This window comes from Caenorhabditis elegans, chromosome IV (genome assembly GCF_000002985.6).
Source record: "Caenorhabditis elegans chromosome IV".
In the NCBI taxonomy this organism is placed as follows: Eukaryota; Metazoa; Nematoda; class Chromadorea; order Rhabditida; family Rhabditidae; genus Caenorhabditis; species Caenorhabditis elegans.
In genome coordinates this window covers 6996150-7011942 of record NC_003282.8, presented here as the reverse complement: position 1 = coordinate 7011942, position 15793 = coordinate 6996150, and the positions used below count along the sequence as shown (strand labels likewise).

The 15793-nt window shown below is 36.1% G+C and overlaps 4 protein-coding genes and 10 non-coding genes across 14 annotated transcripts; 7 read left to right on the top strand and 7 right to left on the bottom strand.

Annotated features, from left to right (window-relative positions):
* Nucleotides 1-694: 694 nt before the first annotated feature.
* On the bottom strand, nucleotides 695-808 carry C25A8.1 (Peroxiredoxin; the record flags this gene model as incomplete). Its single annotated transcript, NM_068683.1, has 1 exon — nucleotides 695-808. One exon carries the CDS (start codon nucleotides 806-808, stop codon nucleotides 695-697), a length of 114 nt encoding a protein of 37 aa, NP_501084.1.
* Nucleotides 809-1161: 353 nt separating this feature from the next.
* On the bottom strand, nucleotides 1162-2112 carry C25A8.2 (uncharacterized protein). Its single transcript, NM_068682.6, has 3 exons — nucleotides 2050-2112; nucleotides 1386-1745; nucleotides 1162-1282 (listed from the first exon to the last, which is right to left on the bottom strand). The coding sequence occupies exons 1-3, from the start codon at nucleotides 2053-2055 to the stop codon at nucleotides 1199-1201; spliced, it is 450 nt and encodes a 149-aa protein (NP_501083.2). The 5' UTR covers nucleotides 2056-2112; the 3' UTR covers nucleotides 1162-1198.
* A 562-nt stretch (nucleotides 2113-2674) lies between these two features.
* cht-3 (Chitinase-like protein C25A8.4) lies at nucleotides 2675-8320 on the bottom strand. Its single transcript, NM_068681.5, has 15 exons — nucleotides 8211-8320; nucleotides 7815-8092; nucleotides 7539-7749; nucleotides 7398-7492; nucleotides 6752-7019; nucleotides 6349-6705; nucleotides 6000-6298; nucleotides 5576-5953; nucleotides 5017-5288; nucleotides 4810-4937; nucleotides 4677-4767; nucleotides 4247-4350; nucleotides 4113-4201; nucleotides 3669-4062; nucleotides 2675-2843 (listed from the first exon to the last, which is right to left on the bottom strand). Exons 1-15 carry the CDS (start codon nucleotides 8316-8318, stop codon nucleotides 2712-2714), a joined length of 3204 nt encoding a protein of 1067 aa, NP_501082.2. The 5' UTR covers nucleotides 8319-8320; the 3' UTR covers nucleotides 2675-2711.
* Nucleotides 3164-3184, top strand: 21ur-11554. The gene has a single exon (NR_056098.1).
* On the top strand, nucleotides 5020-5040 carry 21ur-14807. Its single transcript, NR_056097.1, has one exon.
* Nucleotides 8321-10416: 2096 nt separating the features above from the next.
* Nucleotides 10417-12437, bottom strand: C25A8.5 (Tyrosine-protein kinase). The gene is made up of 6 exons (NM_068680.3): nucleotides 12279-12437; nucleotides 12088-12201; nucleotides 11422-11775; nucleotides 10885-11263; nucleotides 10691-10836; nucleotides 10417-10641 (listed from the first exon to the last, which is right to left on the bottom strand). Exons 1-6 carry the CDS (start codon nucleotides 12342-12344, stop codon nucleotides 10450-10452), a joined length of 1251 nt encoding a protein of 416 aa, NP_501081.1. The 5' UTR covers nucleotides 12345-12437; the 3' UTR covers nucleotides 10417-10449.
* A 1233-nt stretch (nucleotides 12438-13670) lies between these two features.
* Nucleotides 13671-13691, top strand: 21ur-9962. Its single transcript, NR_056096.1, has one exon.
* A 443-nt stretch (nucleotides 13692-14134) lies between these two features.
* On the top strand, nucleotides 14135-14263 carry C25A8.9. Its single transcript, NR_056095.1, has one exon. It is a non-coding gene; the product is annotated as an Unclassified non-coding RNA C25A8.9 (non-coding RNA).
* A 108-nt stretch (nucleotides 14264-14371) lies between these two features.
* ZK381.52 lies at nucleotides 14372-14462 on the bottom strand. The gene has a single exon (NR_056094.1). It is a non-coding gene; the product is annotated as an Unclassified non-coding RNA ZK381.52 (non-coding RNA).
* On the top strand, nucleotides 14419-14505 carry ZK381.44. The gene has a single exon (NR_056092.1). It is a non-coding gene; the product is annotated as an Unclassified non-coding RNA ZK381.44 (non-coding RNA).
* Nucleotides 14449-14469, top strand: 21ur-8686. The gene has a single exon (NR_056093.1).
* Nucleotides 14506-14589: 84 nt separating the features above from the next.
* ZK381.48 lies at nucleotides 14590-14858 on the bottom strand. The gene has a single exon (NR_056091.1). It is a non-coding gene; the product is annotated as an Unclassified non-coding RNA ZK381.48 (non-coding RNA).
* A 534-nt stretch (nucleotides 14859-15392) lies between these two features.
* Nucleotides 15393-15741, top strand: ZK381.41. The gene has a single exon (NR_056089.1). It is a non-coding gene; the product is annotated as an Unclassified non-coding RNA ZK381.41 (non-coding RNA).
* Nucleotides 15427-15606, bottom strand: ZK381.35. The gene has a single exon (NR_056090.1). It is a non-coding gene; the product is annotated as an Unclassified non-coding RNA ZK381.35 (non-coding RNA).
* Nucleotides 15742-15793: the final 52 nt, after the last annotated feature.

Below are 15793 nucleotides of genomic sequence, written 5' to 3'. Positions count from 1 at the left end.
TGCCTCTCGAGAGGTGTGTCGTCGAACACATGTTTAAAGAAAAGAGGGAAGTGTCGCGTGCGCGCGAACCGGATTCATCATCAGAATCGACTAAAGACACTTACAGTATTCTGAATCCAATTGCCACGTTGCAAACATATAATATCAGATTTAAAAAAATGGTATGATGAATAAATATATTATTTTTTTTTGGTTTTAACTTGTCGCTTGACTAATGGGAAATGCCGGGGATTATTTGAAATTCGAGACATTCTGAGTCCCCCCTTTCTACAAGTTTTGCTAGAACTCTATAGACATGATCAATGAAAAAATGTATTTTTCGAAAAAAAACTATGTATATTCGAGGTTTTATAAATGACAAAGCATTTATAACTTATGAATGTATAGAATTTTTGACTATTTTTTTACTGCATGAATGTTTCTTTCAATTGTTGTTTTTTTTGATTTGGAGAGTCAGAACAAACCGAGAAAACCACAATTCAGACAAAACTATTGTTCAAGAATAAATAACAATATTTTGCACTCCTATTGTTACAGTTTTTTTCAAGTTTCAAGTTACATCAATCTTGAAAGTTTCATGTGCTTCCCCATAAGATTTCAAATTTACAAATAATCTCCTAGTCGGAGCATGTGATATTTTTTTGTGGAAACTGCAAGTACAACATTATCGATAATTGTTGCTTTTGGTCCATCGCTACGAGACAACGAGAAGCACATCCTCCTTTGGATCGAGCACACTACATGGTGCATCAACTCCAAGTCTCTTTGTTTGGGCTTGGATGTTTCCTGGTGGAACGGATTGGGCCATGCCGACTTTTTGGAGGAGCTATAGCATATACTCGACTATTTATGACGGACCAAATACAACCTACAAAAGTCTGGGAAAGTAAGTTTTAAAAATTGTATTATATCATAAAATAACTTTAATCGGTAGCAGTGAGTCGATTAGCTCAAAATGTGAGTTTTGGTCGCTTGTTGGTGTGTGAATTATTCGGGTCTACTTCACGTTGGCATTCCGCAGAGCCACGGCCTATCACACTAGTTGCTAAAAAACCTGAGCAATTCGATACGTATCTACAGTACGTTTTCGAAAAAGTTCTATGTTGACAACGATTGATCACACGATTTCAGTGACTCCTTTGAAAAATGAAAAAAAAAACAATGATTTTCTCGATTCTTTATTTCCTAATAAAAAGTATCATTTCTTTTCATCCGCCTGCTCGGCAATCTTCTTCAACTGATCCGGAGTCATATCCTGGCAGTTTTCATATCCATTCTCTTCCTGCAAAACATGTATTTGAAAATTATTCCATAGTCCTCCATGAAGGCAAAAAAATGAATGCAGAAAATATGAAGTAGGCATGCAGGAAGGCACTAAAACCTACCTCTCCATCCTTCTTGTCTTTCTTGGACTTGCTGGATTTCTTCGATTTCGCCGACTTCTTCGATTTCTCCTTTGGCTTCTCCTCTTTCTTGGGCTCTTCTGGAGGTGGAGCTTCTTCCTTTTTTGGCGCCGCTGGTACAGGTGTGGCAAGCTTGGTCGCGTCAACCGGAGCTAACGAAGAAGCAGCTCCGGCTTCGGTGGCTGCTCCAGGGCCGGTTTGCAAACTCTTTTTGCAATTTTCCTTGCTATTTGATGCTTTTTTCTTTCCGCATGAGGTGATGGTCATCACTGCGAGAACAATAAAAACATTGCAGAATTGGAGGAGTTGAACAACAAATTGGCACAACGAAGAGACATCGAACTCAAAGAAAATATTGTTTTTTTTGCATGAAACTTGGCAGAAATGGGGAGAATTTGGCAGCAAATTTTCTGCGTTTTTCGAATATTTTTTATCTACTTTTAGCCAATTGATCTTTGAGTTGCTAATTTCTGGAGAGCATCTAAAATGTGCAGGCGACATCGATCACGGATCGCGATCAGCTCACACATTAATGTCTTATGTTATATCCGTCCCTCAAGTGGAACACTTTCAAAAAATTTTGCCAATTTGTGGCCGCGAAAGAGAAAATTCGGCTACTATCACAGTGATCCCCTCGCGAACTTACCTTCATAATGAAACCGTGTTCAATTGAGCGAAACGCTTTTTGAGCCTCGTGATTAGCTGGTGAGTTTGGGAATGAACGAATTATATTTTGATTTACTCGACGTGTGAATTTTTTTGTAATTTTTTGTATTTTGATTTACTCGACGTGTGAATTTTAAATTTTGGAAAAAAGGAGGGGGGCACGTTCACGACAATAAAATGGTTTTTTCTCACAAATTATAATTTTGTTATGGCTTCCCTCTACCATTCACTTCTAATGAAAGAAAAATCTCTTTATATTATATTTTTTGATTTTGTTAAAGCCTTTAACAAAGTTTCACACAGTCTCTTAGGAAAACTTGCCAAGTTCGGTCTTGACTAGCTTGTTTCTGGTTCAAGGAATTCCTCGATCACAGAATATTCACCGTCAAAATCAACAAATTTGTTAATTTGTCCAAGTTAAATGAACTTCCTCTAGCACCAACTAAGTCTACATTATTATCACTGGGAACTTTGAACAAAAACCATTCATATTTTGTAAATGGTGTCCCAATTCCCCCTTCCCCGCTTTTTCCCTTTTTTTTCGTAAAAAAAAATTTGGTCGTGTGGGAGAGTTGAACTCATCCATTATCGATATCAAACGAAATAAAATAATTATTTATCAAAATTGTGAAGTTTCAGAAATTAACGACACTTATGGGAACTATAAACAGATTTCAGAATTGGGAATGATCCACGCCCACAGATTCCAGTATAGTCATCTCCATTTACATTCAATGCAATACCGCCGAGCTGTTCACGTTGGATGTAACCAATCTGAAAATTTGAATACTTGAATAAAAAATCCTAGAAATTTGATAGAATTTCCAGAATTTCTAGAAAAATTATTATATGTACTGTATTTGTAGAGATTTCAGCTATAATATAATGTGGCTTTTGTTAAACTTTTAATAATACAACATGACAGAATATCATAATGGAACCTTTCAAAAGATTTTAGACTTACGATTAGCAAATTTTTCCGTCAAATTGTTGGAAAATTATCAGATTTTCAAAAACAATCACATTTTGAGAAATTTTGAAAAAAATTACTGTTTCAAAAAGTTTACAAAAAATTTTTGAAAATTTTTGATTATTGTACATCCATTATTCCAAATTTTGGAAGTTTATCTTATTAAATTTTGTCGGTAAAGGCACATTAAAAGCCGATAGGTAACCAAAAATCATCAAAATTGGTTACCTATCGGCTTCAAATGTACTGTAATAAACGAAATTAAATGATATAGACTACCAAAATATGCAATAAAGAACAATAATTCAAAAAAAGGGCAACTTCGGACCGCGATATGGAAAAGTGGGTAAAAACGAGATTTTACCTAATAGCAGTGTAACTTTTTCAAATTTTGAACTGCCACAAAAAATTTTTGATATTATTTTTTGAGAAGTTTCATTACGAAATTTGTTCTTTTGAGCCCATGTTGAGTCTATTCAAAATCGTCCGAACCGTTAGTCCCCCTTTAAACAAAACAGTAATTTATTCTACTTTCGTGAAAATGTGAAACTTTATTTTTTTAAGTGGGGTCTCGCCAGATCTCAAAATCAGTCATCACGGGAGCTATAAATGCCAAAAAAGAAACTTACTTTGTATCTAAAATCTTCAATCATTGGCATGTTGATAGTTCCATTTTCATGTTTGGTCATTCCTGTCAATGTTTCATAATCATGTTCGTAGACAGCTCTATTCCCAGCAGTTACACAATTAACTCCTTGTGTCATTTTCTTCTTCTCCCCCACTTTCTTTCCAGTCTGCCAACCAAATGGCGAGAGTTCCAAAACTAGCTTATCCGGTTTCAGTCCCACATTCTTCCAAATATTCACAAATTTCTCAGTTGACGGGAACTCAGGCTTTGTGTGATTGAAGAAGAATGGAAGATCAACGGAATGTTTATCAGTCATTCTTAATGCAATGTGAGACAGACGATTCAATAGAGATACACTGTAGTACGTTGACGGCTTTTGTGTGTAATGGGAAAATCTGAAATAATGGGATATATAGCTTTTTAAAAACCTCTATGAAAAGGTTGCCTTGCTGAAAGTGTCCTGTTACACCCATTGGAAGCCTTGCCGCTTTCAAACTTCTGTGCCAATTTTTTGACGAATGTGTTGAAGTAAATCTGAATAGATTCATAGGTAATTTATTCTTAAACCTAATAAATTACATGGTTTCCTCTGCGAATCACTTTTTCACAATCCAATTGTACTCCAGAAAATTTGTACTTTTCCATAATATTCATCACGTTGCCAATTGCAAATGTCATGTTGTCTACAATATGGAAAAATTGGTTATGGGCTTAATTTCGAAGTTAACAAAAATCAAATGCTTTTCAATAAAAATCATGTACGAGTTAACTTTTGGATTTTCAGACACCCAACCGCATCAAGATTTTTCAGATTTTGTTTCATTTTCAAAAACTTCAGAATCCTCGGCCACCTTAAAATCTCTCAAAGTCGTAATAGGTTTGCAAAAAATAAAAAAAATCGAATATTGGAAGTATGCACTGAAAAAGCTTTCAGGAATATGTTTAAGAGCTTTTCTTCCAGGTAACATGATCTTAATTTGTAATTTACAAATTGTAAAATGAAACTCACCACCAAGAATTGAATTCAAATATTTCTCAGAATCACCGCATGATAGTGAAAGCACCATTCCACATTTAACCATTTTTGACCTCAATGATGTCTAAAACTCATTATAGACTACAAGGCAGGTGCGAAAACTTACCAAATTCTTAACAACTTGTTCTTGTTGAACATCATTGAAATTCACATTTCCACCTAAAGTGAGTGTTGCCTGCTCAACGACAACTTCCGTGCAACGCTCGTATGGGACAATGTCCGTTTTGAAAACAGCTGAAAAATATTAAATTTTTCAAAAATAAAATTTTCTGTTTCAAATTTCACACATCAGAAAATCCAAAAAAAAGCTTACGAGTGCTCCTCTTCAATTCAAAATTGCAGCTAACCACGAAATCGTGTTGTTCACACTTTTTGAAGTCATGCTGTTTCAGGCAAGTCTGACAAACTTGAGCACGAGAAAGAGCATTTAAAATGGGGAATGCAGTACGGTTATCACAAACTGCACTCGGATCGTCCTGGTGCATGTTGTGAAGAGCAAGTCCTCCAACACCTTCCATTGATGCCCATACTGCTTTGATGTGAGCACTACGAGTATTCTCATATGCTACCATTTGATCGTATCGTCTGAAGTTATTGCATTTTGTGATAATTCACATTTTGGTCCTGGTAGTAACTTGAACCACTGGAAATTGACTTGCTAAATCATTTTCCGTATTTATACTTAAATATAAATTTAAAAATATTATTTTGTTAAATTGAGATAGAAATACGAAACTAATTTCCAGTTTTTCTCATGTCATTAAATTGGCTTAAACTTTTTCGCTTTGTACACTGGGGAAGTTTATTTGAAATAATTTAGAATAAAATTCTCAAAGGGCTCAGTTCACCATAAATCCCAAAATATTACTTACCTCAAATATGGTACTTCAGCTCCATCAACCCAATGAGTGACACCAGTTCCAGACTTCAGGCTTTCACAGATCTCCTGCTGACTATGAATATCTCCTTTTTTCGATCTCAACATTGACACAAAAGCTGATTGTCCAAATGGAGTTGCAGCTGAGCTTCTCACATCAGCAAGTGATTGCATGGATAAAGTGGATGCACTCAGAGACAATACAAGTTTTGAAGGGAGTACACGTTTTTCGACCCAGTGAGAGAGCAACGATTCCCAACTCATTTTTTGATTAGTCATTGATGAAGTGGCACGAAGAGGTGAAGGATGTCCTGTGAATGGAAGAGAATCCGAGTGAAGACGATGAGAGTGAAGGACAATTAGTGATGCAGTTCTAAAATTTTTGAATTAAAATAAATATTATATTAAAGTAAACCAACTTGTTCAAATGCTCATAATCATAAAAGTCCGAATAAGCGCTCTGTTGTGAAGTTGCCACAACGATCTCCACCATCTTTGCTGTGTCCGCTGCGACGATATCATTGATAAATGATTTCAAATTCTTCTTATCAAAATCGCTGACCATTGGTTGAGAAGTCCACGAAATCTCAAGCCCATCTGCGTTTGTTGAATTGATTGCTTTAACAAGACCTTCAGCAAGTTCTTTTCTATGAAAATCGTTTCCAAGGAGGAATTGCCATATTGTTGAGGCTTGTTTTGATCCGACAGAAAGAATAAGCTGAAATAGTTTTCCTTTGAAATCTGAAAACGGTTTCAAAGAGTTCTTACCCTCGGTGCCACTTCAACTATTTTGCTTCTCCAATCATCAATTTTCTTCACCAGATCTTCGGCTTTATCCTCTTCAATCATTTTGTCGGAGAGATCAAGGGCGAAGTATGGAACAACAATATGACTACAGTAGTCAGATTTCAGATTATCAATTGGGAATGTTTCCTCAACCTCCTCCGGATCCAAATAGCAGAGTCTTGTACATTTGGCTGGATTCGCAGGAATAGTATTACGAATTAGTTCCATGACAAGACGATGAGCTGGCAACGGATCTGTACCACAGTCTCCACGTGGATCATCGAAGAGGGCGTGGCTAATACCAATTCCAGCAAACTTTTGACCCAATATCCATTTCATCTGGAATTCAATAGGTTTCATGAGCTAAAGCATAAGTTGCAACGACCTTTTCTCCCATAGCCTTAATTGTTGGTAGATTAACACTCATCCACGTCTGACGGTACACGGTAATTTCATTCATAGTCTGCCAATCATAAATGACAGCTCCTCTAGCTCTACAAGCATCTTGATAAGAAACTCGTTTTCCATTATTCTCAGCATATTGTCCATGAGAGATTTTTAATGGATCTTGAGTCTCTTTGATTTCAAATTTCCATCCTCCAGCAGTCAGTCCAACTACGATACGTGAAGGGAGAATTCCTTCTTTTGACAACCTTAAATTTTTATTGTTACGACAATAGGTGTTTTATACACAAAACGAGTAAAAACCTTCGTTATTAAAAATGTTTTAGAATTTTAAACATTTTTTGAAAATTTTTTGCAGAATTTTGTAACTTTCTTTCAACATTTTGAAAGCATCGGATGGTAAAAAAAATAAATGAAAAGATAATAATAACATAAGAAACAGTAAAATTAAAAAAAAAACATTTTCCAAAATTATGAATTGCAAAAAATGAGGAAGTGGCTATGTTTGACAATAACTTAAACACAAATCAAAGTGAAAAAGTTTTACTGTGATATTTGGAATTTTTCAAAAGACAGACTTTGAAAATTCCGTATTGGATCTAATTCACCTATATATTTTGACTTACTCTTCGACAGTTCCTTGAATTGTTTCCTCAAACGGAATTGATCCATTATAGAAAAGTGGATTTATGTGTGTGACTCTGGCAAGTTCCTCGTTTGACTAAAAATAACTCCAGTCAACCATTTTTTAAACTGAAAATACTTACTGGCAATTCTCCCATATCCAAATAGATATACTCAACGAGATCATTGATTTCTTGAAGTCGTCTTAATGCATCAAATGCAAAAACTCTTCTTCCTGTGACTCCAAATGTTAACGACATCTTTTTGTCTTTTGAAATCGTTTCAAGAAAACTCGTTGAGGCTCGATACTCAAGGTGAATGCCGTTGAAAGTTACAAATAAACCATCGAATCTTCTGGAAAATAAATTTTAGTTTTGATAAAGCTGTGATGACCAATTTCCCAAAATTCTCAAACTCACTTGCTCTTCACATGAGATCGGAGCCCGTTTGCAACCTTCACCGATGTAGCCGCGTCTTCAAACGGTTTTGTTCTAACAACTCCCATCAAGAGTTTGGCATTTGGATGATATTTTCTCAATCTCATGAAAGTTCGAATATTGTCAATATCATATCCAGACTCAACATCGGATACACTGTACTGTGGATATCCAGTGTCTCGATCAATTGGAATACTTCCATACACTAAATGGGTGCACGTTGTGATGTTTTGAAGAAGATTTGGGGAGAGACGAGTTTTCTGCAATTTGGAGCCTTTTACAATTATCAAAACTATTAAACCAATATTTAGTAAAAAATATTTTTTAATTGAAACTCTGATTGACATTGCTTGTTTGATAACATTTATGGCTGCTTACCGGTGGAGGATTGACAAAACAATAATGAACAGGAGCATCTTCATCACTTATCTCACAGTATATGCCTACTACAAGTATTGACAGCCAAATGAGGGTTTTTATACCCATCTCTAAAAAGAAGAAAGATTATAAAAACACAATAAGAAGGTGAAAAACTCTGAGGAAAAATGACAGAAGCATGCTGATTCTATCTCTTTTATATACGATTTTTCGTGCCCAGATTCAACCAGAAAAAAGAGCTGACCTGCAGATAAAAAAAGCGATTCGGGAATGATAAAGTGGGCGGAAGATCCAAAAGCCTCGCATACCACATGTTATTGGTTTTTAGGTGATTGATTTGAAATTTCGTCGCTGAAACCGAGATTTGACTGGTTGTTGGCTCTCTGGGAAACAATTGCATGATGTAAGAAAATGTTTTATTTTTAAATAGAGATACGGATGCTTGTAGAAAGTTTTGTAGTTTTTTTAAATTTAAAGTTTGGTATCCATAAACTTCACGTTAAATCAGAATTAGAGAATAAATTCCAAATCAATTGACATATTTCCAACTTCTCAAGGTTTTTCGAGCCTGCAGTTGAAGAAAAACTGTCTTTGTTTTGAAATTTTAAAACATTTTAGCCTTCAAAGGTTAGAAATAATTGCTCCATTTTGGGTGCAACGGTAAATTTGATCACCTCACACCCCTGACAGGTACATTTCCACAAGATATCAAGGAATTTTACAGTTACGAAATTGTCTTTCACTTTTTTGTCAAAACCATTTCTAACTCTCCCTCGGTTTTCAATAAGATCTCAATGTTTCATAACCACCCACTTTTTCCCTTAACCTTCCGTTTTCAATTTTGATCTCCCTGGGGACCAATATTTCAGTATTCCGTATGTTGACAAACCCTTTTCCCTTCTTTTCTCCTGACAAGAAACACTTTTGTCCTCGTCCTTCTTGTAGTTGTCGCCGGCGTTTTTACTTTTTCTCGGGTGGGGATAGTGTCCCTAGACAGAAAATAATTCGTCATTTTTGCCGCCTCACAAGTTAGTTTTCTAACTGTCACACAAATCCTACAATATTTCATTTATTTGGGATATTGTTTTGAATAAGGCGACAAAGCAAAAAGATCCATTGGGAGTTTAACCTGATTTATAAAAGACAGTCGCCAAAAATTATTCGAAAGTTTTGATCTCAAGATGGGTAGATAAATTTTTGAAGTCCTACTGGGAGGCACCGCGGTGGTTTTGAAAATTTCAGAAGTTGTATCGACAAAAGCGGCACAGAGCATTTTTTAAAATAAAACTTTCCGTGATATTATCATAATTCTCGGAAATCTGAATGAGTGTTTTCATAAATATGAGCACTTTTTCGTTTCAGCAGAACTAAATTTTCATGTATTTCTCAATATCTCATATGATTTCATTTCTTTTCTTAATGTGACATGACATTACTGTCATCACCCAAACGAGTTATTTATGACGAGTTTGCAACATCTGCAGTTCTCACATAAATGAGTAAGGAATAGAGGGAAGAAACGGCTAATATGGGTTTTGAGGTTAAACATGTTGCCTTACAATCAATGATTTTTCTTCCGTTAATTTCAAGTATCAATTCACAATATGAATGTTTGTTTCAATATTGTTTTTTCTTGCACTTTTTTGCTCAACTTTGCTTTGTCAAATTTCACTTATTTTTGCCTGTTTCAACAAATCTTCAATTACGAATAAAAATACAAAGTTGTTTCGTTTTTAAAAAAGTTTTTTCGTTTCCTATTTCAACATTCTATGATACTGCTACAATTAGAAAAAACCTAGAAAAATTCCTAGTCACGAATAAGTAATGGCATAAGGGGATTTGCTCCCAAAGACTGGATTCTCTGCTGTCAGTCGGAAGTAACAAGGCTCCATGAACCAGAGCCAGCTCCGTGAGCCAACTACGTCAACCAGAGTACAGTAATAAGGCTCCATGATCCCCCAGCCAACTTTTCGAGCCAGCTCTTTTTTCAATTTTATTCGACGCAAATTCGAAAACAAGTGAGCAACTTTGTATACTTAATTTTGAATACACATAACCGATCCGGAAGTATCTCTAAAAAAAGATAGTATCGTGAAAATCATCTTTGACTGTTCGGATTTTTTCGAATTTAAAGCTTTATTGCATTCTACACTTCTCTTCAAAAAGTTCAGGTCTTATTACTGTCTAGAATTAACATCTCAAGTCAAAAATATCAAAACTTTATTCCCGAAAGATCAGATCACTTTGGCTTCTTTTTGTCCTTTCTCTTCATCGAGAACATTGGCGGTTTCATCGTCTTCATCTCATCATCAGTCGTCGTGCGATTGCGAAGTGAAAGAATCACTGGCTTCATCCCAAAAGTTGTCTGAAGATAGCGGAGAACATCCGACATGTTCACGCGATCATCCGGATTCTCGGCCCAGCAGTGCTTCTGAAACGTGGTTATAAGCCACAAGCCATAATTTTAAATCCAAACCAACCGTAACATATTCTCCGAATCTGAAATCCACAAAAACCGGATCAAACCGCATGCGGTGTCCACTACGGACATATCCGACTACCTCAGAAACTCTCATATCTGGATATGGCTCCTTCCCATTCTCAGTGATCTCCCAAGCCATTATTCCTGAAAAAGTCACATTTTCGTTGGAAATCAAGAAGATGAACGACTAACCAAACGCAAACACATCAGACTTCGGACTATAAATCCCCGCCTTCAAGGTTTCCGGTGCCAACCAACGAATCGGAACCTTCTTCGTAAGATCCATGACATACGAGTTTCCCTCACGGGATAACCCGAAATCCGCAATCTTCACCTGGCCCTCTCCGTACAGACAGTTTCTCGCAGCAATGTCTCGATGCAGAAGCTTCTTCTCGTGCATGTACGCGATTCCACAAGCTGCTTGATAAATCATTTCCATCTTCTTGCCGGGCAACAAATTCGGGTTCTTTTGAAGATACGAGTCCAAGGCTCCACAATCCGCCAACTCCATGATGACGTACAGCGGCTCCTGGCTTGCACCAACTCCGTAGAATTTGACGACATTCGGATGCTGAAAAAAATTTTTTTTTTGGCAAAATCGATTTCTTCGATTTCCCACTTTTCGAGATTTCAGTAAGAAAATGACTTTCATGGAAAGAGGCGGTATTTTCAATTATTTGCCGTGAAAATGCGACTTCTCATAAATTTTCATAGAAAACATCAACTCACATCGAGATTTCTCATGAGCCGTGCTTCTCGCATAATTTCCTTGATCTGCTCCTTGTTCAGTGACTCCAGTTTAGCGGTTTTGATAGCACAATTCTCAACGGTTCCGTTCTTCAGTGTCAGCTTTCCCTTCCAAACCTCTCCAAATGCTCCTTCTCCCAGCTTTTTCGTGAGCTCCACCTGCGAATGCTCAATCTCCCATGGTTGCTTCAGAATCGGGGTCTTCAAAACTGTCATCTTCTTGATCGGCTCTTTCGAGTTCATGTAGTAATTGACAAGTGAGGCTATGGTCTCGAAGCCTTTTGCTTCCAAAAATATTTGGTTACTCGGGTTGAGACGCATAACATAGTGTTTCACCTGAAAATTTTGACACTGAAAATGTACCGAACGCTCCACGGGCTTCCCGGGTCCCTTATATATTGAAATGACAGTTTTAGCCAGAGGGTTCGGAACCTCGGCCGCGGCCATGACAGCTGCGTGCGAAGCGGCTCAAGAAAAAAAAGTTGATTATATTATTTTGGCCGAAAAATTAGCGAATATGATAATACTTGCTTTGTTTGAGCAGCTCCGCGCGCATCGCGGTCATGTCCGCGGCCGAGGTTCCTCTAAAACTCTTCCATTTCAATACTTGAAAGGCTCTGAAAGACTGCATACGATCTTCTACCGTACCCCTGCATCCTCCAACTCTTCACTCTGCATTGCCGAGAGCACATATTGACGTGGCTCGCCGGCCTTCGGTTCCGTACTTCTCACCAGAAAGTCGCCATTCTTACGGAGCATCGCCTGAAAATGTTTTTAATTGATATACATTTTCAGATATGCTGGCCGAGGTTTTCCTCGGCCATGAACACTTGACATACCTTAATATCCTCACGTGGGAGCAGTCCATGATACCATGGTTCCGAGGGAATATCTTTGTCAAACATTATTAAGCCCTCTGGTTTATTGTTTACAAAGATGAATGTTCTTCTTTTTTTACGTTCCTCCGAATTCTGATGAAGACGAGGCGACGAAATTGAAAAACAATCGAAAAATAGTCGATTCTCGTCGATTCCCCCAAAGTGAACTTTAATTGATCTTATCTGTCGGGGCCGTAAAACTAGTCCACGTGGAAAATATATTTAATTAATACCTACAACGCTGTTCACGTGTACTTATTTTATTTTGTAGACTTAAATAAAATTCAAATAATTAAGTCCTAGAAAATTATATTTTGCATATTAGCTATCAATCACATTTCAATTTCAAAAAAATTAACAAAACATCGAAGATGATTTTTTAAAGATATTTTCGGATCGGTTATGTGTATTAAAAATTATGTTGACAAAGATGCATTTTTTTTTGATTTGTGTCCAATGAAACTGAAATAAAAATAGTTGGCTAACGGAGCTGGCTCGGGGCTCACCGAGCCTTGTTACTGCACTCAAACTGAAGGGTAGGAAACCATCATTGGGAGTTAGGTCCATTATACCACTACTCGAATTATAGAGCTAATACGGTAATTTTTGAATTAGTTTTCGATTGATAGACCAATTTTAGTGGCTTTTCACTGTAATTTCAAAAGTTACTTGAAAATTAGGAGACACGTTGTCAAGATTTTACAGTGATCTACCTAGGTCTTATACACTTAAAATTTAAATAAACTTCCTTGCTCAACAACTTTTCATTGTAATATAAAGAGCTCATTCATAAACCTCTTTTAAAATATGACCTCTCACATAAAAAAGAATCATGAATCCTCTTCTAAAAGTTGTATCATGTGTTCAATCTAATATGCATAAATTTGAAGAAGGAACACATAAAGATACATTGCGCAATTTTAGTTCCTTCCATCATCATTTTCATTCTCATGTTCCTAATCAGATTGCCCCAAGAGTAGAATCTTCCCATCGTGCTTGGAGCAGCTAACGAGATGTGTACAAACATACAAAGTTGCGAAACAAATCAGCACAATGGGAGGTCCTTTGCGAAATGGGAGTTCTGATGGTTTTTGGAGAAAAGTTGTTTGAAATAACTTTTAAAGCGACTTAGTTAAAATCTAATAACCACAAGATAATTCTAACCAATATTAGAAAAACAGGCAAGAAATATTAGTAACGGGCTCGATTGTGTTCTATAATAGAAAAAATCCTACGAGTTATGAATATAAAACAGGTACGTTTTAATTAGAATGGTTTAGTACATCTTCAAAATTTTTTGATTTCACTGTTTCATTGACTTTATATTAATGACAGCATAAGTAATTATTTTGTTAACAACCAGTTTTTCATTTTCTAATGTTTCAAATTTCAAAATTTAAAAAATACATTGGGGAATGTTTTTACACTTTATTCTTCCTCCAATTCTCGACCATTTTATTCAATTTTTATGATCTGCCGCCACTTTTCTCATAATCTCTATGAACACCTGTGGACATCTGCAGTAAGATGGCGACATGTGTGCACTTCTGTGTACTTTTTCTTGAAGATTTTGAGGAAAAGTAGGCTCTGGTAATGTAGTTTTTCATATCCTAATTCTAAATTGTATTTACTGCCCCATTTTCCAGTTTTCCATTATTTCACTGATAGTTACTTAAAAATTTGAAAAATCAGAAACAATAACTGTCGATCTGGTTTCATTTTTCTGGTACGGATTTAAAAATATTCAACAAATATTTCTGAATTTTTCTCTTTAAAACATTCTTCTCCTCATCAATTCGCTCCGCCCCATCAACTTTCTTCCTCCCGCCTTCGTTGGTTTAGGGTTTCACTCAACAAAAAGTAGTTCAAATTTGAAATCTTTTTCCGCTGTCTATCCTACTTTTTCATTGTTTCCGCGTGTACTTACTCTCACAAGGGACCATTTTCTAACGAGCGGAAGAATTTGTTAACAAGCTCTAAGCTAATAAGTTTTTGAAAAAAGTCCAAAACAAAATTGAAGGAATTCTTAAAGATTTTGTTCTGTCCAACTAGCTCGAATTCTCCAAGAAGCTTCTGAATTTTTTTAATGTTCCAATGCAAATTTAAAACTGTCGAAACTTTGAAATTCCAATATTCTTCAGGCAGTTGCAAAACGTTCAAAGTTTCTAAAAACCCTGTGATGTCTCAAAATTAAATTTCAAAAACTATATAAATCATCAATTGAACTTCATACCCTCAGTGACAATTCATCATGCCAGTAGCTGTGTATGAAATACGATCCATTGTGTTGTGCACATTGTGCATCTTTTACCATAAGGCTTGAAGAGAGTGCGAGATTTCGCGCGTGTCTCCGTGCCCTCAATGTGTTTATTTGTTTATCATTTCAAAAGAAAAGGGGAATCCGAATGCAAATGAGTCTCTTTTAAGTTTGCATACTTTGCATACCCGAGCTCACGCATCTTCAGTGATTCGTCAAATTGTCTATTTCGCGCGTTCACCGTTCCTACCTGTGCAGTCAAGTTTCAAATACCTTTAGAAAATTTTCGAAAAAAAAAAAAAGAAAATCTTCAATTTAAATTTTAGATGTACAATTGTATTTGCTAAAGGATTCTAGTTCTTATTTTTCTTTTCTCGGGTTACCAATAAATTTCAGAATCATGAACAAATAATGTCATCTGAAATATTTGAACGTATACTATCCTAATCTGAAACTTTTATTTTAATGCTTTATATATATTTAGAGAATAAGTACGTATGGGGGTACTATGTAGGCGTAGGTTCCACTTGCACGCAGGCCTACAAAGCATGCTTAATAATTGGAGAATCGGATATAATTTCTAGGAGTTAAACACTGTTTTTTTCAAAAAGTAATGTTCACACCTGAAATGCAATTTTTAAAGAACTTTTACTTTGAATAAAATTCAAATATATTTTCTGGTAGGACATACATTCACTACCGAAGGCTATACAATTTTCTTACAATGTTGCAATTTTCTCACTTCTCACTCAATTGAATCCCGAATTGTCGTCAATTCTATAAAAGTGATATCGAATTTCACAGTACGCGACCGCGCAAATTTTATGTGCAAATTCCGGATTTTGGAAGAAGAATCTGAAGTGCCGCTTTTCCTCGAAATTTAGCGAAATTGAAATCAAATCTCTTATCCCGTTTAGCTATCGGAGTGAGGAAGGCGGCAAAGAGTAACATCAGAGTGACCTTCTCGAGAGTCGGTCACTTCAAAAAGCCCGCCGAGGTCTTGATCTTCCGTGCGGTAAATCCGCGCGGAAGGCAATACGAGTGGCATATCCATATTCATTAGAAAATGTTGACGTATCAGATGTGAAAAGATGAATGATTACGATCTTACTTGTAATTGACATAGTCATCAACTTTTATGAACCAAGAGGGGAATATAAAAGAAAATTTAATCAGCAAACCTTGAATCGGGATTAAATCTTGTTTTTAACAGGGATTT